The 24795-nt window shown below is 43.2% G+C and overlaps 1 protein-coding gene across 1 annotated transcript in view; it reads right to left on the bottom strand.

Annotated features, from left to right (window-relative positions):
* Positions 1-7011: 7011 nt before the first annotated feature.
* Positions 7012-24795, bottom strand: part of slc6a4b (solute carrier family 6 member 4b) — a 74532-nt gene continuing 56748 nt past the window's right edge. Inside the window, exons 12-13 of the mRNA XM_063034548.1 lie at positions 11080-11247; positions 7012-7092 (exon numbers count right to left, since the gene is read on the bottom strand). Of these exons, the coding sequence (XP_062890618.1) occupies positions 7012-7092; positions 11080-11247 (249 nt within the window). The remainder of the gene's footprint in view (positions 7093-11079; positions 11248-24795) is intronic.

Here is a 24795-nt window from a genome sequence, read left to right as displayed (position 1 = left end):
TACTTATCATGGTTCAATAATTTCTGCTTGGAACTGGTTGCGTGGACTCATAGATGAAGGTGGAGCAGGGGTTCCCAATGTGGGATCTACAGACCCTCCATTAATGATAGTGGTCCTTGGCATAAGAAGGATTGGGAACCCCTGAGCTGAAGCTATATTCTATAATGATTCAAAATCTGTATCAGAACATTTCTGATAATTCATTACAGCCTTTTGACATAAAGGAAATTAAGAAAGTATATAATTTGTGTGGGGATATAATTTCCTGCCACTTAGAAATTAAAAGACAGTGCACACTAAGTTGTGTCTTACCTGGTCTAAAGAGAAATAGTTGTGGTTGATGTAGGTCATTTTTCACAACCGATCAATCTTCTATTGTAGATCCACAGACAGTGTCCTAGACTAGGGGTCCCCAACCGTTTTTGCACCGCGGACCGGTTTAATACTGACAATATTCTTGCGGACCGGCTGACGGGGTGGGGGGGTGTTCAAGTAGGGTTAAGCTCACCTCAACATGTCTTTTACAGTTAGGGTTGCCAACTTTCTCACTCCCAAATAAGGGACAAAAGTAGCAGTCAAATCCCGGGACACTTTACCCCTGAAAGACTAGAATGACCATGAAGCCTTGCGCAGGCACCTGCGTGCACATGCGGGTATGTGCCGAATTTTCTCCCCCACAAATCCGTTTTGCCTTCATCTTCCTGACTACACTGTACATACATTATTTCTACTTTATATAGGCTGTGTATATCATTCCTGCTTTTACTATATGTTAGTGTTATTTATTTTCAGTTTTATGTGTTATTTGGTATGATTTGTTAGATTTATTTTTGGGTCTGGGAACACTCAAAAATTTTTCCCAAATGAATTAATGTAGTTGCTTCTTTGCTTCACACCATTTCGGCACGAAAGGTTTCATAGGAACGCTCTATCTTAGCAGGGGAAATACGGGACAAGGGCGGTCCCGTATGGGACAAATCGTTTTACCCCAATATACGGGATGTCCCGGCAAATACGGGACAGTTGGCAACCCTATGTTCAAGTTCAACAGTGCATGACAGGGAATGAGGAAAGGTGCAGCTGACTCATATCATTTCCTCGCGGCCCGGTGGTACGTCCTTTGCGGCCCGGTACCGGTCCGTGGCCCGGTGGTTGGGGACCACTGTCCAAGACCAATACCATTTTCAGCTGACTTTTCAATGATCTGTCCTGTGTCACAGCGTCAGACACGGGGGTGTCTGTGTCTGCTCTGCCCTGTGTCACAGTGTCAGACATGGGGTGGGGGTGTCTATGTCTGCGTCTGCTCTGTGTCACAGTGTCAGACACGGGGGTGTCTACGTCTGCTCTGTGTCGCAGTGTCAGACACGGGGATGTCTGCGTCTGCTCTACTCTGTGTCACAGTGTCAGACACGGGGGCGTCTGCATCTGCTCTGCCCTGTGTCACAGTGTCAGACACGGGGGTGTCTGCATCTGCTTTGCCCTGTGTCTCAGTGTCAGACACGGGGGTGTCTGTGTCTGTTGTGCCCTGTGTCACAGTGTCAGACATGGGGGTGTCTGCGTCTGCCCTGCCTTGTGTCACAGTGTCAGACACGAGGATGTCTGCATCTGCTCTGTCCTGTGTCTCAGTGTCAGACACAGGGGTGTCTGCGTCTCCTCTGCCCTGTGTCACAGTGTCAGACACGGGGGTGTCTGCATCTGCTTTGCCCTGTGTCTCAGTGTCAGACACGGGGGTGTCTGTGTCTGTGTCTGCTCTGTGTCACAGTGTCAGACACGGGGGTGTCTGTGTCTGTGTCTGCTCTGTGTCACAGTGTCAGACACGAGGGTGTCTGTGTCTGTTGTGCCCTGTGTCACAGTGTCAGACATGGGGGTGTCTGCGTCTGCCCTGCCTTGTGTCACAGTGTCAGACACGAGGATGTCTGCATCTGCTCTGCCCTGTGTCTCAGTGTCAGACACAGGGGTGTCTGCGTCTCCTCTGCCCTGTGTCTCAGTGTCAGACATGGGGGTGTCTGTGTCTGTGTCTGCTCTGTGTCACAGTGTCAGGCATGGGGGTGTCTGTGTCTGCCCTGCCTTGTGTCACAGTGTCAGACACGAGAATGTCTGCTATGCCCTGTGTCACAGTGTCAGACATAGGTGTCTGTTCTGCCTTGTGTTACAATGTCAGAGATAGGGATGTTTACCATTTAAATTGGTTACTGATTCATTTATATATTTAGGGATAACAATCACGAAAAAGTATAAAGACTTATTTAAAGTTAATTTTTTACCTTTAATTGATCAGATTAAACTTTTGTTTACTAAATGGTCACCAATCTCTTTGTCTTTGATTGGTCGGATTAATGCTATTAAGATGATCATTTTGCCCAAATTTCTATCTGTATTTCAATCAGTTCCAATTTTTATCCCAAAATCTTTTTTCGATAATGTAGACTCAAAAATTTCCTCATATATATGGCAGAACAAAAATCCTAGGTGAGGTAAAAGGTATTTACAGAAATCTAAAAAGGAGGGGGGGCTCGCCCTCCTGAATTTTAGATTCTATTATTGGGCAATTAATATTCGATATTTAAAATTTTGGTTACAAGATTTGGATGTATCTTTAAATCCACAGTGGGTAAATCTTGAATGTAATTCATTGCAAGGGTTCTCACGAGAGGGCACAGTTTTAAGGTGCTTGAAAGTACGTACAGAAGAGATGTCAGGGGTAAGATTTTTACGCAGAGAGCGGTGAGTGCGTGGAATGAGCTGCCAGCGACGGTGGTGGAGGCGGATACGATAGGGTCTTTTAAGAGACTCCTGGATAGCTACATGGAGCTTAGAAAAATAGAGGGCTATGGAATTCTCCAACTTCCGGTAATTCCCTCCCCCTCCTTCCCCTATCCCTATGTCACTCTGCCCCCTCCCCCAGCTGCCTACCACCTCCCTCTTGGTTCTGCCTCCTTCTACCACCCATTGTGTTTTCCCCTATTCCTTCTTCACCTTTCCTGCCTGTCACCTCCCTGCCTCCCTTCCCCCACCCCTTTATCTTTCCCCTTACTGGTTTTTCACCTGGAACCTACCAGCCTTCTCCTTCCCACCCTCCCCCCACCTTCTTTAAAGGGCCTCTGCCCCTTCCTCCTACAGTCCTGATGAAGGGTTCCGGCCCGAAACATCGACTGATCTTTTCCACGGATGCTGCCTGACCTGCTGAGTTTCTCCAGCGTGTTGTGAGGGATATGGGTAAAGCCTAGGTAGTTCTAAGGTGGGGACATGTTCGGCACAGCTTTGCGGGCTGAAGGGTCTGTATTGTGCTCCAGGATTTCTATGTTTCTATTTCACCAGCCGGTGACCATCGCCAAAATCAACCCCACCCTTGATTTTCAACACCATCTCTGGGTTCCCTACTATGAAGGTCTTTGGTGACCAGAAACATCACCACGTCTACAACGGCAGGCCATGTGTTTGAGGGTGTGGTGAAATATTGTCCACTCATCTGGATGAACTCAAATCCAATGACACCCAAGAATCTAAACACCATTCAAGACAAAGCAACTTGCTTGATTGGTTTACCGTACCCCATCAATCACCCTCCTTTCCACACCCTGGCTGTAGAATAAACCACAATTATTCATCACGGTTACTACCATAGCACGTCACAGTCCCCCAACCTGTACCAATGAGAGGGACAAGGAAGCGGGAATGGGGAACAGAAACAGCAGCAGGATTCCTTTCAAATAAAGTATAATTCCAACTTAGAAATATAGAGGTAAATAGGAAAGTCTGCAGAATTTAAAAGTCAGATTGACAGCACCTTCTCAGGGAATATTAGTGATGGCAACAAGTAATGGCCAAATCCCATGTATCCTATTGAGAAGCTCACAGCTTGGTCACAAAATAATCTGACCCCACTTCAAATGTTGTCTGTTGGAGACCTTTCTAAAACATATTTATCAAAAACCACACTCAAGGCAGGTGTATTCAAATTACACTTTACATATGAAACACAAGGCTGTTGGACATTCACCTATATCTTACAACAGTGCGATATAACCAATTGTCACTACATTTTATTCAGTACTTCGGAATGTTGACAACGAGGGGAATGATTAGGTTTAACCAGATACAATCTTCAAAGTTACAAACATTATTTCTGTTATCTTACAAAATTGTAGTTAAAAATAATCATAAACTTCAATGTTTCTGTAAGAACTTATTTGCAAAAAAAACAGCATTTTACTTGTGTTAGTCTATACAAACATGCACAAATACGACGTTTTGAACTTTGTAACTGTTTAGAGACTTTAAAGTCATTAAATAAGGTACTTTTAACTGATTCAAGTCAACAAACTCTATTCAGCATATCCTTATTCCCCTTATTATCTGGATGTATTTGCAATGGCTGTTAAAATGGGACTTCATGGTCGTGCAGAGGTGAACACAACACCTTATTGTACCAGTGACATGGGTCTAATTCCAGCCGTGGTCTGTAAGGAGCTTGTACGTTCTCACCGTGACCGCGTGGGTTTCCTCCGGGTGCTCCAGTTTCCTCACACAATCCAAAGACCTACCATTTGATAGGTTAATTGGTCATTGTAACTTGTCCCGTGATTAGTTTAGGGTTAAATCGAGGTTGCTGGCCAGCATGGTTCTAAGGGTCAGAAGGGTCTGTACCACGCTGTATCTCAGTAAATAAAGCCTAATAGGTCATTTGTCGATTAAATGTTTTAACTTTTATTATTCCTTCTTTCAGAACTTTTATTGGGCTCATTGACGCGGTATCTTACCCAAGTAGCTGTGTTTCACATCTGAATCAAGACAGGAACAATCTGATAACTAATTTATTAGGGAGCAAAATGCGGGAAACAAATCCCGAGGTTGTCTGATGTAATATCACTGTCCAACCACCAGGTGACAGTACTGTACTTTAAACCCACATTTTGAGGGCACTTGGCTCAGCTGTGGGTTTGAACCTTGGGGTGTGACGGGTTTTGGGGTCTGACTTCAACTTGCATTTCAGACTTCTCACTCAAGTTCTCTGTGTGTGTGTTGTTGGGATTAGGAAGGAGTGAAAAAGGCAGAGGGAAAATATAAAAGGACAAAAGGACGTGGAAAGGATGTTTCCAACAGTGGGAGGGTCTAGGACCAGAGGGCACAGCCTCAAAATAGAAGAATCCCCCTTTAGAACAGAGGAGTGTCTTTAGGCAGAGGACATAGAAAATAGAATAGTACAGGATGGTGAAACTGGAATTTATATTTAAAGCGGGGACTGATAGGTTCTTGATTTATCAGGGAAGAAGGCAAGAGAATGGGGTTGAGAGAGAAAATAAATTAGCCATGATATAATGCTGGTGCAGACTCGATGGACTGAATAGCCAAATTTTGCTCCTATTTCTTATGATCTAAAAGGAATAAGGATTTAAGGTTGGTAGAAGTTACAATAGAAAGAGCGAAATATCATTGGGAGAATAGAACTCAGTCTAGAAACAAACCTTAGCTCCCCTGCTTTTTTCAATACATTTCACACAATTCTTCTCGGAAATTTATCTTGTGGTTTTCTTGCGTGGGTACGCTTATGTTTGTAGTGACCAAGCTTTCAGTCTCACGTGTCACAGTCAAGGGTGATTCGGTCTTCATTTGAGAACAAAGTGTGTCCTTTTGCCAAGGGCTAATGAATAGCCCATGAAGAGGTGGTGAACTTTGGGTAGGGAAGAAGACTTCATTTGGTTCCTCTATCATTACCCTAGCTGAAATCAGTTAACCCATCACAGTTCAGGAATTGAATGTGGAATCTTCCTAGTTCCAATGGACCTATGTAACAAACTGCATGACCGAATCTTTTGGGAAGTCATCAGGGACCCCCACCTCCCAGGTCATGCTCTCTTCTCACTGCTGCCATCAGGGAGGAGGTACAGGAGCCTCAAGACTCACACCACCAGGTTCAGGAACAGTTACTACTCCTCAACCATCACGATCTTGAAACAAAGGCAAAAACTGCACTTGCCCCATCAATGAAATGTCCCTACAAACTTACTTTTAAGGACTCTTCATCTCATCTTCTCGATATTTATTGCTTATTTATTTATTATTATTTCTTTCTTTTTGTAAATGCACAGTGTTTTGTCTTTTGCACACTGGTTGAACATGGTTATTATTCTATGGATTTATTGAGAAAGCCCGCAAGGAAACTAATTCTCAGGATTGTATATGGTTACATACATGTACTTTAATAATACATTTACTCTGAACATTAAATACATTTTGAATTATTTCACTGTCTGCATCTGACAGTTTGGATCTACAAGAGGTTGTCTGCAGTTAACAACACCAAATTAATGGCCCCTGGTGCATTAATGTCAAATCTAAGTATTGCCAACTGAAAGACTTGTGTTGAACCCAAGTTACAAAGCATCTGTGAGCTTTACATTGATATCTGAAAATGAAACAAAAGAGGAAACACCAGCTGTCTGCTGAACTCACAGTACCGATCAGTCATCTGCCTTCCCTGCAACCTCATGACCAGTTCAGGGACTCATTTTAGATAAACCTTTTACGAGGGGGAAAAAAATTGGTGTTATTTGTATCGGAAGGTTTTGTCACCAAAAGCCCTTCTACAGTAAAACATGGTCTTTAAATTCTGTGATATTCAAATCTCTGGAGAGGAAGGATACTTCGATTTGAAGAAAAGTTCAGGTGGCAAAAGCTATCTTAAATTTTGAACACTTGATTACAAGTGAAAATTTTTCATGACACTTTCAGTTGAAATAGCAAAATATTCTTTTTTGCACCACAAGAATAACAAAGGGACAAGGTGAAAGGTCATGCTGTGTAAATTACTGATAACGCATCTATAAATATCTTGTATTCTTTTCTGAACCCTCTCCAGATTTCCGCGATCCAGTTTATTCTTTTGTTCTTGCCGGAGCTGGAGCGTTAACGGTAGTAAAACTATTTCCAAATCCCACAAGTCCTGTAATGGACTTTTAAACATTTCCATACAAATCCTAACACTAAGCTTTGATATATGTGTACAGGGAATTACGGAATGGTATTCATGCAGAAGGAGTCAGGCTTCTGGTCTTTGACCGTCTTCTCTGGGCGAATGCAGACTGCCAGGCGCTGTGTAGAGAAAAGAATATTTAACATATAATAAAAGTGGTAGAGTATCTAGAAGGTTTGCTTCTTTAGGTTAATATTAGAACTTTGTATAGAACAATGGATCATACAATGCAAGTAGCTGACATGGGTAATAGGGATAGAGTTTCAGCGGAATAAGTAATTTTGAAAATGTGAGTAAATGTAAAATAGTTTCCCTGTGGGCTATGAAAGCCATGTGTTCGGCTTGAAAATCTTCTACAATCTTGGGCAGGGCTGGCAAACACTTTTGAGAGCATATGCCTAAATTGGCTATTGTTCGTTCATTCATTATGTGCCATGTCATATGACGTGGCTGATCATCGTCCTTCCATGACCATGATTGTTCTTGGCAAATTTTTCTACAGAAGTGGTTTGCCACTTCCTTTTTCTGGGCAGTGTTTTGACAAGATGGGTGACCCCAGCCATTATCAATACTCTTCAGAGATTGTCTTGTGTCAGTGGCCGCATAACCAGGACTTGTGATATGCACCAGCTGTCCTTACAACCATCCACCATCTGCCCCATGGCTTCACATGACCCTGATCGGGGTGTAGGGGGCTAAGTAGGTGTTACACCTTGCCCAAGGGTGACCTGCAGGCCAGTGGAGGGAAGGAGCTTCTAACATCTCCTTTGGGACAGATGTTCTGTATCTCCACCCCACCACCCTAAAATTCCTCCCATGTGCCAATGTAATTTTGAACAGAGATTATAATTTATTAATAAATTAGTAACAATAATTATGGACTTTTTAAGGAAAAAGGATGTTTTCATTGTTTTACTATTAATAAAAGTATATCAGAGACATTGAAATAAATGAGCAATTTTAGAAGGTCTGTTCAAAATTATTAATGTTAATCTTTTTAAACTAATTGAAAAATCATTTCTATCTAGTATTGTCACCGTGTGAGTCGGGGTGGAAATACGTCTCTACCAAAGGAGGTGTAAAGTGTTCTTTCCCTCCGCTAGCCTGCAGGTCACCCTTGGGCAAGGTGTAGCCCCTGCTTTGTCCCCCCCCCCCCACCACACCCGATCAGGGTCATGTGAAGCCACGGGAGCAGGTGGAGGACGGTCGTTTGAACAGCTGGTGCATATCACAAGTCCTGGTTATGTGACCACTGACACCAGGCAGACAATCTCTGGAGAGTATTGATAATGTCTGGGGTCACCCATCTTGTAAAGACACTGCCCAGAAGGCAGCAATGGTGAACCACTTCTGCAGAAAAATTTGCCAAGAACAATCATGGTCATGGAAAGACCATGATCACCCACATCATACAACACAGCACATAACGAACAAATGATTTGTTATTGTTACTGTTTACTGTCCAAATACTGATGTGTACACCAGGTCTGTGAGGATTTCAAAACATATCATCCAAGGTCATGTATTCTTGTGAACATCTAGCTGCTGCCTAAGTGGTGTGAGACATTTCCTGTGAAAACATCTCACTCTTGGGTTCCACAAAATCACTCATTGCTTCATTTGGCAGTAAGGATAATCATTAGGTATCTTTTAATTATGGGTGGGGGTTTAAAGAACCGAGGGCAGCACTGCATGCCATGTGCCAACAGGGCACATTGGACACATCTTCCATAGGGTATTTGGGTTGTCACTGTACAATCCCAATAGGAAAAGGTTGTGTGCGAAAGAGTGAGGGGGGGCTGAGAGAGAGAAGCACAAGGTGATAGGTGAATCTGAGAGCAGGGGGAGTGAAGTAAAGAGCTCGGAAGTTGATTGGTGAAAGAGATACAGAGCTGGAGAAGGGGGAGTCTGATAGGAGAGGACTGAGGGCCATGGAAGGAAGAAAAGGGGAATGGGCAGGCAAGGAGATAAGGTGAGAGAGGGAAAAGGGGATGGGGAATGGTGAAGGGAGGCATTACCGGAAGTTTGAGAAATCGATGTTCATGCCATCAGGTTGGAGGCTACCCAGATGGAATATAAAGTGTTGCTCCTCCAACCTGGGTGTGGCCTCAGTGGAGGAGCCCATGAACTGACATGTCGGAATGGGAATGGGAAGTGGAATTAAAATGGGTGGCCACTGGGAGATCCTGCTTTTTCTGGCGGACGGAGCATAGGTGCTCAGCGAAATGGTCTCCCAATCTACTTTGGGTCTCACCGATATACAGGAGGCCACACCAGGAGCACCAGACACAGTATATGACCCCAACAGACTCACAGGTGAAGTGTCACCTCACCTGGAAGGACTGTTTGGGGCCCTGAATGGTACTGAGGGAGGAGGTGCAAGGATAAGTGCCAGGAGGGAGATCAGTGAGTGGGGAGGGACAAATGGACAAGGGAATCACGTAGGGAGTGATCCCTGTGGACAGCAGTAAGTTGGCAGAAGGGGGGGGGGAAGACATGTTTGGTTGTTGGATCCCGTTGGAGATGGTGGAAATTACAGAGAACAATGCGCTGGACATGGAGGCTGATGGGTGGTAGGTGAGGACAAGAGGAACCCTATCCCTGGTGTGGTGGAGGGAGGATGGGGTGAGGGAAGATGTATGCAAAGTGGAAGAGATGCAGCTGAGGGCAGCATTGATGGTGGAGGAAGGGAAGCCCCTTTTTTTGAAGGAGGAGAACATCTGGAATGAAAAGGTTCATCCTGAGAGCAGATACGATGGAGACGGAGGAATTGAGAGAAGGTGATGGCATTTTTACAAGTAACAGGATAGGAGGAGGTATAGTCCAGGTAGCTGTGAGAGTCATTTGGTTTATAATAGACATCAGTAGATGAGCTATCTCCAGAGACAGAGAGATCAAGAAAGGGGATGGAGGTATCGGAAATGGTTCAGTTAAATTTGAAGGCAGGGTGTAAGTTAGAGACAAAGTGGATGAAGTCGACGAGGTCAGCACGGGTGCAGGAAGCAACACCAACGCAGTCGTTGATGCAGCATCGGAAAAATTGGGGAAACTTTAAATTTTGTTTATTTATGAAGAGGATAGGAGCTCAAATCAAATAAATATCTTACCAACAGATATGATGTATTTCATATACAGAGACATTTTAAGTTACTCAAATGGGAGAAGTAGTGGAAATTCTGATCAACTTCTACAGTCTGCACATTGCATTGTAAATATTATATGCATGGTATCATACATATTCTATATACATACTATTTCCACTGCAGTAGAGCAGAGAATATATTTGACTTCAAATCCTCGCACTAATTAAGAGCACAGAAGAAGTATGAGTAACTTGTGAATTTATGAATGATCGACTCTAAGGTTAGTTTAGTTGGCTTGTGTACACCGGATAAGACCGATTGAAGAAAGTTCAATGATGTTGAGATCCGGAGGGAGAAAGGAACTTAGAAGACAGCGAAACAAGTCTCAGTTTTATCAGTCTGAACAAGGTGAGCTTGGAGATTGTGCATTTTGCTCACATGAGAGAACAGTGATAAGAACTTTCAGGAACTTGTTGAAGGAGTACAGAGAAAATTTACAAGGATATTGCTGGGTCTAGGAGTCCTGGGTTATAAGGAAAGATCGAATAGGATAGGACTTTATTCCTTGGAATGTGGAATATTGAGAGGAGATTTGATAGAGGTATACAAAATTATGTATTATAGGTAGAGTAAATGCAGGCAGACTTTTTCCACTGAGGTTGGGTAGGAGTACAACTAGAGGTCACGAGTTAAGGGTGAAAGGTGAAAAGTTTAAGGGGAGCATGAGGTTAAACTTCTTTACTCAGAGGGTTATGGGAGTGTGGAACGAGCAGCCAGTGCAAGTGGTGCATGTGAGCTCGATTTCAATGTTTAAGAGATGTTTGGATGGGCACGTGGATGGCAGGAGTATGGAGGGCTAAGGTCCTGATAGAGGCCAATGGGAGTTCAAATGGCTCAGCATGGGCCATGTGGGCCGAAGGGCCAGTTTTTCTGCTGCACTTTTCTGTGACCCTACGACTATATTTGCCTCAGTATAAAGAGAGGGCAGCAAGTGAGTTAGAAGCTTATCTTTGATCCTCTTACCTGCTTAAGGGATCCCGGTGTCCACACCAGTTTATACACCATGTATATTGGGATCCATATAAAGGATGAAGCTCCAATCACATACCCCACTGTTATACTCCAGTTCGGATAATCATAGCCAAACAGACTGAGAGGGGGCTGGTACACAATTGAGCTCACTGTAATGAACTGAAATCAGATGGAAAATTGGCATGGTAGATCCAGATTATATCAATAAATACATGTAAAGAGCAAGATAATTTTATTCTTTTATAGTTCTTTTTAAGCAACTTCTCCTTCAGACAAAGAACATCATATGCTGTTCCTAACCTGGCAGTAACTGCTCTTTTAAATGGACTCTCCTGTGGAGTGTCTCATTGTGGATATATTGGAGTTGGACATTGGACAACAAATGTATTTTTAAAAAAAGTTATACATACTGGAGTGGAGTTGAAGTTTTACTTGCTGCTCAAAATGAACAGTTACTTTTGAGGTAGTGCATGGATGTGTTTTAATCTTTTCCCTACCTGAACTTCTCTAACGTCACAGTTGAAATACTATCAGGACATGGGATGCAATAATTTATGTATAAAACTGACCACCATGTACGAGTAATGCATCACGACCTTGCTGGCACTGCCCAGTTGTCTAGGATGATTTTTAAACAGTCTGGTGTCTCATCTTTCCCTCAACTGTGTGCAGAGTTGCTGATCGTTTTCTTGATTTCTTTGAGATTTTGATTATAAACAATAGTATAGTTGACTTAGAAAATCAATTTAATAGGAAACACATCAATAATTTAAATATGAAAAAAAATTGATTTTCAAAATTGTTTATTCATTCTCTGTGTGGTTTTGAATGTGGCTTCAAGCCCAGTATCAATACCCTGGTTTCTGACTTACAGTGAAGAGATCCTTTGGAAAGGTGGAAAGAATGGGTTTTCATCCCTTATAGGAAGAAACTGAGATGGAAGTACAATAGATCCCCTGTTAATTGTGACACATCCAGGACCAGCACATTTCGGCCCAATTGACTCTCTGTCCCAATTAGCCAAAGTTTCATGAAAATAATTAAAAAAAATAAAAGAGGATAAACTACTATTTAACTGAGTAACAAGTTATGTATTTAAATAAAATACAGAATAAATTAGAATACTATCAATACTACTACAGAACTATAAAAGTATATATTAGTTCCTAAAACAAGAAAACCTTTAATTGGAGGAGAAGATAGCGGCGCAATGCAGCGCGCGCAGCCTCCCCTGTGAATGATATCTGTAATCTGTCAAGTAGGGCACCGTGCACAATTCTGATTTCATGGAGACAGACGTGAGAGTACGGAGGAACATCTGGAAAACTTCTGAAATGCCCGCTTCGCTGCCGCTGCTACTGTGTGGTAACCGGAATCTCCGGAGCAGAAGATCCCAAATCCTCGGCTTTGCTTGTTTTGGCGGCAGGGGTGAGATCGAAGGTGCTCGGCAGAGGATGGCGCTCGGGAGGCTGTATCAGAGGGGCTGGTTGGAGGCTCGAAGTTTTCGGACAGATGGACTCAGTGTCGGCTGTGGTCGGCTGCTTCCAAGGCATCGGCAAGTTGACGGCGCCTGGAGGTTTATGGCAGGGAGTTTCTCCCTTTTTGCCACCTGCTATCGGGGACTCGGGAGTCAATCGACTCCGGTACTTTGAGACTTTTTTTACCGTGCCCATGGTTTGTTCTTCATCAACTTATGGTATTGCTTTGCACTGCTGAAACTATATGTTATAATTATGTGGTTCTGTCAGTGTTAGTCTTTGGTTTGTCCTGTTTTCTGTGCTATCACTCCAGAGAAACATTGTATCATTTCTTAATGCATGTATGCATTTCTGAATGACAATAAACGAGGACTGAGTGTTCTCATAATCTAATATAGTTATTGTCAGAGGACTTCAGCATATGTTGCCCTGTTGACTGTAAATGAACAAAATCAGTGCAGACACCTTGTGTAGATAATGGACTGCCTTCATACAATGCTTTCGATGAGTGCATCCTCCAAATCTTCATTTTCATTGTAACATTCAAGATGATTTTCGATACCTTCAAATTTGTAGTTCGCAACTTGCTGAAGTAGAGAAATTATTTTCATTTTCACTCCCGACCATGTCTAGCATCTCCATGACACCATAAGACTTAAGATATAGGAGCAAAGTCTCCAAACTTGAATGCTTGAAACCACAGTGAGCAAAACAGTTGTGGAAAACTGTTTTTTCTCACCAACTATCAGTGACAGAAATCACTGACTTTTGAACACAAGCACATGAAACTGACACTGTTTAATAACTGTTTGCTCTAGACAGTGTCGTATCTAACAGCCACACAAGTACACACGTCTGACGTTTCGCAACAGATTGTTGGGGATCATGAGGAAACAGTCCTTTTCAAATCCAGCCGCAAATTCTCAAATGGATTGAGGTCTGGACTTGGCCACTCCAGGACTTTAACTTTGCTGCTTTTAAGCCATTCCTGTGTAGCTTTGGCTTTATGCTTGGGGTCATTGTCTTTCTAGAAAACAAATCTTCTCCCAGGTCACAATTCTTTTGCAGACTGCATCAGATTTTCCTCCAGGATTCCCTGTATTTTGCTGCATTCATTTTACCCTCAGTGACTTGGAAAATTTCTTGTATCCATCTCCTGACTTGTGCTTTTCAATAACCTTTTTGCAGAGTTGTTTGGAGTGCTTTTTTGTCTTCATGGTGTAGTTTCTGCCAGGATACTGACTATCGAGCAGCTATCCAGACACTGTGTGTCTGACAGAGTGATCAGCAGCACTGGGGCTCCACAAGGGACTGTCTTGTCTCCCTTTCTCTTCACCTCGGACTTCAACTACTGCACAGAGTCTTGTCATCTTCAGAAGTTTTCTGATGACTCTGCCATAGTTGGATGCATCAGCAAGGGAGATGAGGCTGAGTACAGGGCTACGGTAGGAAACTTTGTCACATGGTGTGAGCAGAATTATCTGCAGCTTAATGTGAAAAAGATTAAGGAGCTAGTGGTAGAGCTGAGGAGAGCTAAGGTACTGGTGACCCCTGTTTCCATCCAGGGGGTCAGTGTGGACATGGTGGAGGATTACAAATACCTGGGGATACAAATTGACAATAAACTGGACTGGCTGTCTACAAGAAGGGTCAGAGCCGTCTCTATTTCCTGAGGAGACTGAGGTCCTTTAACATCTGCCGGACGATGCTGAGGATGTTCTACAAGTCTGTGGTGGTCAGTGCGATCATGTTTGCTGTTGTGTGCTGGGGCAGCAGGCTGAGGGTGGCAGACACCAACAGAATCAACAAACTCACTCGTAAGGCCAGTGATGTTGTGGGGATGGAACTGGACTCTCTGACGGTGGTGTCTGAAAAGAGGATGCTGTCCAAGTTGCATGCCATCTTGGTCAATGTCTCCCATCCACTACATAATGTACTGGGTGGGCACAGGAGTACATTCAGCCAGAGACTCATTCCACTGAGATGCAGCACAGAGCGTCATAGGAAGTCATTCCTGCCTGTGGCCATCAAACTTTAGAACTCCTCCCTTGGAGGGTCAGACACCCTGAGCCAATAGGCTGGTCCTGGACTTATTTCATAATTTACTGGCATAATTTACATATTACTATTTAACTATTTATGGTTCTATTACTATTTATTATTTATGGTGCCACTGTAACGAAAACCAATTTCCCCCGGGATCAATAAAGTATGACTATGACCTTCCAGATACAGGTGTATTTTTACTACAATCAATTGAAACACCTTGACTGCACACAGATCTCTATTTAACTAATTACGTGACTTCCAAAACCAATTGGCTGCACCAGTAATGATTTGCTGTCTCATTTTAAAGGTGGGGATGGATACTTATGCAATCAATTATTTTGTGTTTTATATTTGTAACTAATTTAGATCACTTTGTAGATATCTGTTTTCACTTAGACACGAAAGAGTCTTTTTCTGTTGACTATTGTTAAAAAAGCCAAATTAAATCACTGTTAATCAATGTTGTAAAACAATAAAACATAAAAATTTCTGGGGTGGGGGGTTGATACTTTTTTATAGGCACTATATATAATATAGCAGTGGTTTCTAGTAGTTACGTATCTGCAGTATATACCCGGACCTGGTTTAGAGGGCATGTGCTATCACGAGAGGCTGGATAAACTTGGGTTGTTTACTCTGGGGCGGTGGTGGCTGAGGGGAGATCTGATAGAGGTTTATAAGACTATGAGAGGCACAGATAGAGTAGACAGGGAAAATCTGTTTCCCAGAGTGAAAATGTCTAATACCAGACAGCGTGCATTAAAGATGAAAGGGGGTAGGTTCAAAGGGGATGTGAGGGGTAAGTATTTTTACTCAGAGAGAGGTGGATGCCTGAAATGCACTGCCTGGTATGGTGGCAGAGGCAAATATATTACAGACATTTTAGAGACGTTGAGATATGTACATGAATGTGAGGAAGATGGAGGGATATGGGCATTGTGTAGGTAGGAGGGATTAGTTTGTGGGGGGGGGTTGATTTACTTTTTAGCTGGTTCGGCACAACTTTGTGAGCTGAGGGGCCTGGTCCTGTGCTGTGTTGTTTGTGTTTGTAAGGCCCTGGGAATGGTTTCACTGCTAATGTAATGGTTTCTCTGCAGCAGCAGTGTTTGGGTTATGACTAGAGGTAACGGGGGCTTTGGAATGTGCGCCATCCAATGAGAGGGGTGTTATTCTTTCCTGTGTGCCTGAGAGCGAGGGATTCGCAGACTTTTGTTCGGCAGGAGATGGAGAGAGAAGATGCCAGAATGGAGAGGTTGTAGACTACAGGATGGAGTGGATGTAGAATGGGGTCGGGAGTCAACGATGTCTGGGGGGAAATCGATGGAGAACAAACAGACAGGAAAATCGTGAGCTTCAACATGTGCTTTAGACTGTTTCATTAAAATGGGCCCTTTTTGTTTCCTTTACTAACCTTCCAGTCAAATTAATTATAAAGCTAAATCGTTTGATTGCGTATGGTGCACTGTTTGTTATTTCGTGGTACTGATTTGTGACAGGAAAACATCACGCAGCATCTGCACAAACGAGATTTCACAAGTTTGGCGGGCCGGAGAGTGTCTTCCCCTAGACTAATACCATCGGCCAAGCCTAGGGTTACATGTTCTGTCACCATGCTTTGAACAGCAATGCCTACTTTGTAACAATTTAACACTGATACTGACTGAAACCAGCAGCCTGTAGTACAGGTATTAGCTTTTCAAGTAAGCTTCTCTCTTGACTTATCCTGTAACCTTAGATATTTTAAATTGGTAATAGCACAAAGTGCTGGAGGAGATCTGCAGATCCAGCAGCATCTTTGGAAGAAAATGAACAGTCAACATTTCAGGTGTAAGACCCCTCAACATGGTCCTGTAACATTAATTGTTCATTTTCGTCAGTCGGTGCTGCCTGACCTGCTAAATTCCTCCAGCATTTTGAGTGATACTCCAGAATTCCAGAATCTGCAGTTCTCTTGTGTCTCTAGGATAAAACTGTATTGATGACTTTGTTGTTATAACTTGTAACTCCAGAACACAAAACTAATTGAAAACTAATCACAAAGTCAGGAATGCATGTCTAGTTTCATTTTTACTTCTAACAAGATGCACATGTATAATGTGGTGGTGTGCTGTCTTATGCCATTCACATACTATTAAGTATAATCTGTAATGAATCATTTAAACTGAGAATGCTTAATCAAACAGTATAGTTACAATATTAATAAAATATTAAATACACAACACTCCTCCCTGCTTAGCTATAAACTCCAACTCAATATAGAATGTATCTCAACCCAAACATGTAAGATATTGTTTTCTATTAGTGTGCGTACTCTGTGTGTGTGTGTGTGCGTGTACACACATATACGCACACATACGTGCACACACACATGTACATACACACACATACATACATACACATGCAGTACACTATATAATACAAGGACTATATACAAACATCCACAGCATAGTAAATCTTAAATTGTCCCATTCAGGCTTAAAGATTTAATCGCTGTGGAGGATTTCTCACAAAATGTGTGATTATGTCTTGCCCGATGGAGTGGTGGAAGAGTCACTGCTTGGCAGGTGAGACTCATGGCTGTGAAACAACCTCAGGTTCGGGGCCCTCCTCTGTGGCTTGCAGAAGTTGACTCTGGGACTGCAGGACGTGGTTCTGATGGCCGGGGCGTAACTACGGAACATAGCGCCTATGGCAAGCACTGAAATTGCGTCCCTTTCCAGACATCTGACACCCATCTTTTAGATAACTTTACCATAATATCAGCTCAAAAATACAAGTTAAGCTCATTAATCTTTTAATTAACAAATTATGGCACTACATGAAAATTAGAACTGCACCTTCCTTGCTTTCACTGATGCAAATTGATCTATGATGTGACCAAAGTCAGTTTTATCAGTTTCTTCTCTTTCTACACTCAGCAGAGCAAGATCAGAGAGTCTGCCTTGACCCATGGAGGCTCTCAAATACAAAAGTGTTAGTTTTAACTTGCTGTATGATCTTTCACAGCTGGCAATGGAAACTGCGATGGTTAGCATTATCTGAATAGCAATGTGAAGATTGGGGAAGACGCTCTCATCTCCATACTGAACAATAAATTCAAGAAGCTCTTCAGGTCTTGATATTTTCCTGTTGATCCACCTTGATAGCAACATTCTGCAATCCAAAATTTTCATCATATAGCTGCTGTCCATCAACATCAGAGCTGTACGTTTCATCCATTTCTCTGTGAAGATGGTCGTGTGTTCCCTTCATGACTCTTTCCATTTCCCCCTTAGCTGTTAACCCAGCGTCTCTTGAGTTCTCATCAGCCATTCGTTTCTTTCGTCTCTGACGTCTTTCAACTTCAATATTCCATTCTTGATAGAGACCGAATCCTTCTTCGAGTGACTCACTGACCAACACTTCTCTTTCATCATAAAAATGATCTCAGAGGGCTTTCAAATCCAGAGCAGCATCATGGAAGTCCATGCCAGGATCCTGCAGCCTCTTTTGAATACAGTTAATGCGAATGAGTACTTTGATCCAAAATCCTAGTAAAATCAGAAAATTGTAACTCAACATGTGGTTGTACAGCTGCCTTGTGTCACTTCTTGTTTCAGTCTCGTTTTCATCGTCTATCATGTCCTGGAGAACTTGAAGTAGCTCCTCAAGGTTCTTGTTGATGGGCTTCACTGCTTCTGTCCTTGCACTCCAGCTGGTTACAGACTCCGACTTAACAACCACAGGCACGGCATTTTTGAGTTTTTCCCAGCACTGTGTTCAACGAGAGAAAAACACGTAGACAGCTTCGATGGTTCCAAAAAACGTGACCATCATTGTATCCTGCTTGGCTGTATGTACACCCATCAAGCTGAGTGAGTGATTGTCAGAATTCACAAACACTGCCAGGTTGTTTTTCTCACTTATTCTTTGATGAACACCACTTCTGTGTCCAGCCATCACGGCAGGCAGCATTGTCATAGCACTGTGACCAACAATTGTGTAGCTCCATTTCGTCCTTCTCTAGCTGTTTCAAGATGTCTTCAACCAAGCTCTCAGCAGCCTTCTGGCTTACCTGGATAAAACCAAGGAAGGACTCTCTAACACGGACTGTTTTCCTCTCAAAGTCAACTTCCACATACCTCACTACTTCTGGCATCTGCTCACGGTGTGCCTGATCAGGAGTTCAGTCGAACATGAGTCCATAGTACTTGGCTTTATGAATGCTTCTTAGTAAACTCTGGTGAACAGTGGATGCCATCATGAGGATGAATTCGTTCTGGACACCCGGTGAAAGATAAGACGTGGATCCAGGATGACTTTCCAAATGAGTGAGGTGTTCTTTTATGACAGGGTCAAAGATGGCCAGTAGTTTCAGTAAGCCAAGGAAATTTCCCACATTGGAGTCATTGTCTAGCTGAAGTGACTCCCTGTGTCCTCGCAAAGCCAGGTTCTGAGTCGCAAGAAATTTTATGCAGTGAAGGATTCTCATCAAGATATCACACCACTTCTGCTTTTCCTTCTCAATCTGTGACTGAAATACCGCGTCAATAACTCCTGTTTCCAGCTAAATTTCTTTCCATTCCTTTCCACTGTGTGAGGCATTCCCAATGATTCTTGGCATTTTCATGAACACTAATCCTTTCAGGTGCTTCTTTTTGGGGGGAATTGTGGAAGGGGAGTTAAGGATAGAGCGGGTGGGTTGGGGTGGGTATTTGATCCTCCACAATATTCCAAGTGGGAATTTAAACTGGAGGTGGCAGTGTTTTTTTTTACAAGGTCGAGTTGCGAGCTCGACATCAACCCAGTACGGATGGAGAGCGTGCTCAGGAGCGGTCTGTCATGGGATTGAACTTGGGAACCTCCGTTCTCGAGTACGGCGCTGATCACACTGCGCCACCAGCCGACCAACTTTCCACTGGTTAAATCCACTTTCCTGCTCCAACGAGGATTGATGGCCTGACTGGGAAAAGAGAAGACAACAGATACAAAATGCAGACTTTTTAGAAGGGGAATAGACCAGCCATGAGCGAGTCACTTCCTCACAACGACCATTTCCCAATTTCCTCTTGAACCAAGTTTTGTTCATTGACTGGTTATTTGTTGGTAGGAAAGGCCCCTCACTGTTCTGGAAATACTTCAAACCCAGCTCTATTATTTCTGTTCTCAACGTGTCAGGCAGAATTGATTTTCCAGTATCCTTGTCGAACTTCAGAAGTCCAATGTTATGCTGTTCAATCACTTCTGGTATGACAGTTCCAGGCTCTTTGACACCATCCAGTTCACTAGGTTCAGTGTCATCAGGTTCAAACTCGTCAGGTAAAATCTCGTCAATAAACTCAACATCACCACCTCCACCATCATCTTCCTCACCTTTCATGTTCACGTTCTGTGTGGCAGCCTCACTCTTAATCACGTCATACTCGGATTTATCTGACTTGACTTCCTCCTCGGCTTGTGACACATTTGTACTTGATCCACCTTCGGATTCTAACAAACTTGTAGCAGGTGCAGGCAACTCCCTGGAACATGTCGAACTACTTGTTCCGGGCTTTTCAAAGAAGGGCATGAAGAACTTGCTCGACTTCTTGGCTTCCTCCACCTCCAACTTTCATCTCTTCTGTCCTTCAGCTCCACTTTCCTTCTTCTTCGTGAAGAAACGTTTCATGGTCTTCTTACAGAATGCTCTGAAATAAGGCCATCCTAGTGCTTCTCACCCATGATAATCAAAGACAGATCATACATCTGAAGAAAATTCTTTTTTCACTATCCGAGGATGGCTTGTCTGACTTTAACAGAAACTGCTCAGTGGCGCCCCCTTCACGTGGCACCCAGGGCACGTGCCCTCCCTGCCATACCTTAGATACGCCACTGCTGACAGCTCTGGCCACCTTGCCTCTCTGACACTTGACCCTGCTCTCCTCAACCGATCGATGTGTCATTTCCAGATGACACTAAATGCAATCTCCACTGTGTAGGATAGTGGTCTAGTTCTGTCTTTAATCTTTCCGAGTACCCCCTTTTGATCATCTCTCTGTAGTCCCTGCTTGTCCAGGAGTGAAACATTAAACCTCCTTATTTGAAAAGCCTTCAACTCATCTCAGCAGTTTGTCCTTCGTACTCCTTCTGAGATTGGCTTTGAGGAGATCCTAGCATGAATTCAAGGGACGACCCTGGACAGCATAGCCGGTGAGTGGTTGGTTGTGGAGTTTGCTGCATTGTGATATGCAAGGAGGAAATTGGTGGGCTTCTGATTCAGCGGTAGTGTAATGTGTTCTGCTGACATTGTTTGCAATGCATTCTTTGAGCTCTGGGCAAACCTCTCCACCAAGCCTTTTGTAGCTGGGTGGTACAGTGCAGATGTAATATGTCTTATTCCATTCATTTTCAAGAATGACTGAAACTGTTCCACAACAATCTGTGGTCCATTGTCACTGACTGAGTATTCTGGAGCACCAGTCCTTGAGAAGAGGCTTCTCAACACATCAACAGTGTGCAAAGTTATGGTGGAGGCTATTGGGAACACTTCTGGCCACTTGGTAGCTGCATCTGCTACTACCAAGAAATTTGTGCCCATGAATGGTCCAGCAAAATCTACATGAATCATCTGCCAGAGCAATGCAGGACATTTCCAGGGATGAAGTGGCATTGCTCTTGGCATCTTCTGCATATGTTGGCATCTCAAACAGTGCATGGCAAGCTACTCAATCTGCTGATCTATGCCAGGCCACCAGACAAAGCTTCGAGCCAGTGCTTTCATTTTGACCATGGCATGTAGCTCCTCCAACACTTTAGCTCTCAGCTTGGATGGTACAACAACTCTCAACTCCCTCATAAGGCAGCAGCTGTCAAAGGTCAGTTCATCCTGGGCTGGTAAAAATGGGGGAACTGGAGTTTCTGCTGCTCATTCCAGCCATTTTGGGTGGCCATGTACACCCGAGTGTGTGGGGTCTTTCTGGTTTCTCGTCGGATCATCTCTGCCATTACAGGAAGGTTTTCGATTTGCATTTAGGAGAACACTCCAAGAGGAGTGTCCTCTATAAATTTTTCAGGTATTTCCTTTTCCAAGGGTAAACATGACAGTCCATCAGCATTTCTGTGATTAGTCCTATTGAATTCAATCTTGTAACGTGTCCTCCAAGAAACAGAGCCCATCTCTGTATTTGTGCTGCTGCTGTTAGTGGAACATCCCTCTGTGGATTGGAAATGAACACCAGTATTTGATGATCAGTAATGAGGGTAACCTCTCTCGCATATTGGTTGAAATGTTTTACACCCCAAACCAGACTCAAGGCCTCTTTGTCAATTTGTGCGTGTTTTTTCTGTAGCAGTAAGGGAACACGATGCAAAGGCTAGGGAGTGTTCACTTCCATCACTCATAACATTTGGCATGATTGCAGCAGAGGCAAGCTTCACTAGACGATGTGGATCATAATGTGTGAGTACGGTGTCTGACATCACTGCTTCCTTTGCGCCCAATCTAATGAGTTCAAGAGGTTGATCACAGTAGCCAGGTATGTCAAGAACCTATTATGGCAACTGATAGATCCTAAAAAGAACCACGACCCATGTCAGAATCTTTGGCCTGGGGCTTCCACCACTGCTTGAATCTTCTTAGCACACTTGTGTAAATCTTGTGCGTTAATGGTGTGACCACAGTAAGTGATGTTTAGTTTAAATAAATCACACTTGTTGCATCATGCTCTAAGCCCATAATCTTCTGATTATTTTAACACTGTCTTGAGATTTTGGAGATGTTCCTTGTCATCCTCACCAGGTAACGCTAAGTGCCTGAGCAGCCTTGCAGCACCTGGTTCATAACTTTCTGCCAGAGTGCAGGTGCAGATGCTGCTTCAAAAATAAACCGATTATTGCGATAAAGCCCTTAGTGAATGTTTATGGTGAGAAGCACTTTGGACTCTTATTCAATCTTCATCTGTAGGTAAGCCTCAGCGAAGTTCATTTTGCTGAAGTGTTTCCTTCCAGAAAAGATAATCTCTATCCTGGACAGAGGGTGTTGATCTACTTTCAGTACTGGGTTGATGGTGACCTTAAAATTACTACAGATCATGACAGACCCAATCCTTCCTGGCTTCTGCCTGACATGCTCTTTGTATGTGTCCTATTTTATTGCAGTTTCTGCTAGTTTAACCTTTAAACCTGCATTGGTCTAGGATACGTGGACCCCTGCCACAACATAAATTACCAGGCTTGGCAAGCCTCCATCTAGAAGCTGCAATTTTGTTCACGCTCACTTTCATTCCCGACTGCCACTCAATTGCATCTCTGGCTGCTGTTTCCATTGATACAGCAATTTCAACTGCTCTTTTAAATGTAAGTGTGCTTCAATTAGCAGCCGTCTTTGAATGCTTTCTAGTAAGATTGTACAAACTAAACAATCACTCAGTGCATCACTAAGACCATCGCTGAACTGACAATACTCAGACAATCCCTTAAATTCAGCCACATATGCTGAAATGGACTCCCCTTTCCATAAGACCATAAGATATAGGAGCAGAATTAGTCTATCTTGCCCATCAAGTCTGCTCCACTGTTTCATTGTGGCTGATCCATTTTCCCTCTCAGCCCCAGTCTCCTGCCTTCTCCTGTATCCTTTTATTCCCTGACTAATCAAGAATCTATCAACCTCTGCCTTAAATATACCCAATGACTTGGCCTCCATAGCTGCCTGCAGTAACAAATTCCATAGATTCACCACTCTCTGGCTAAAGAAATTTCTCCCCATCATTCTAAAAGGATGTTCTTCTGTTCTGAAATTGTGTCCTCTAGTCTTACACTCTCCCAACATTGGTAACGTCCTTTCCATATCCACTCTGAGGCCTTTCAACATTCAATAGGTTTCAATAAGGCCACCATTCTTCTGACTTCCAGTGAGTAGAGGCCCAGAGTCATCAAATGCTCTTCATATGCAAGCTTTGCAATCCCGGAATCATTTTTGTGAATGTCCTTTGAACCCTCTCCAATGTCAACACACCCTTTCTTAGATAAGTGGCCCAAAACTGCTCACAATACTCCAAGTGAGGCCTCACCAGTGCTTTATAAATCCCCAACATTACATCCTTGCTTTTATATCCTAGTCCTCTCGAAATGAATGCTAACATTGTATTTGCCTTCCTCACCACAGATTCAACTGCAAATTATAGATTCCTGCAGAAGGACTCCCAAGTCCTTTCGCACCTCATATTTTTGTATTTTCTCTCCATTTAGAGAATAGTCTACCCTTTCATTTCTTCTACCAAAGTGCATGACCCTACTTCATGACACTGTATTCCATTTGCCACTTCTTTGCCCATTCTTTGGGCAATCAGCCACTGCTTTATCCACGTTAGTATCTTTCCTGTAGTGCCATTGGCTCTTAATTTGTTAAGCAGCCTCATGCAAGGTACCTCGTCTAAAGCCTTCTGAAAATCCAAGTACACAACATCCACTGATTCTCCTTTGTCTATCCATTCCTGCTATTTCTCCCAAGAATTCCAACAGATTTGTGAGACGGGGTTTTCCCTTAAGGAAACCATGCGGGCTTTGGCCGGTTTTATCATGTGCTTCCAAATACCATGCAGCCACATCCTTAACAATCGACTCCAATACCTTCCCAACTATTGAGGTCAGATTCACTGGCCTATAGTTTCCTTTATTCTGCCTCTCTCCCTTCTTGAAGTGACATTTATAATTTTCCATCCCATTCATACTATCCTAGGGCCTTAACCGTCACATACTTACAGATATCGGTTGCAATGTTGCAACCAGTATCAGCTAGTATGTGACTGTTAAGACCAGAAGATAGTATGGATAGATTTGATAACCAGTCATAAAGCTTCCGTAGTCAATTTTCCGTTCCTCCATTACTAATACCTCCACAATTTCTTCAGCCACTTTTTCTGGAACCCTGGAGTGTACACCACCTGGCCCAGTTGACTTATCTACCTTCAGACCTTTCAGTTCCCCAAGAACTTTCTCCCTAGAAATGGTGACTTCACACACTTCTATCCCCGATACTCTCGAACTTTGGGCATGCTGCTTGTCTCTTCCACAGTGAACATTAATGCAAAGTACTTATTCAGTTCATCTTCCATTCCCTTGTCCCCCATTACTGCCTCTCCAGCATAATTTTCCAGTGGTTCAATATCTGTTTTTGCCTCTCTTTTACACTTTATGTATCTAGAAAAAACTTTTGGTATCC

This window comes from Mobula hypostoma, chromosome 27, assembly GCF_963921235.1.
Source record: "Mobula hypostoma chromosome 27, sMobHyp1.1, whole genome shotgun sequence".
NCBI classification, from domain to species: domain Eukaryota; kingdom Metazoa; phylum Chordata; class Chondrichthyes; order Myliobatiformes; family Myliobatidae; genus Mobula; species Mobula hypostoma.
Note: the sequence above shows the minus strand (reverse complement) of the source record. Positions and strands in the feature narration are given on the sequence as shown.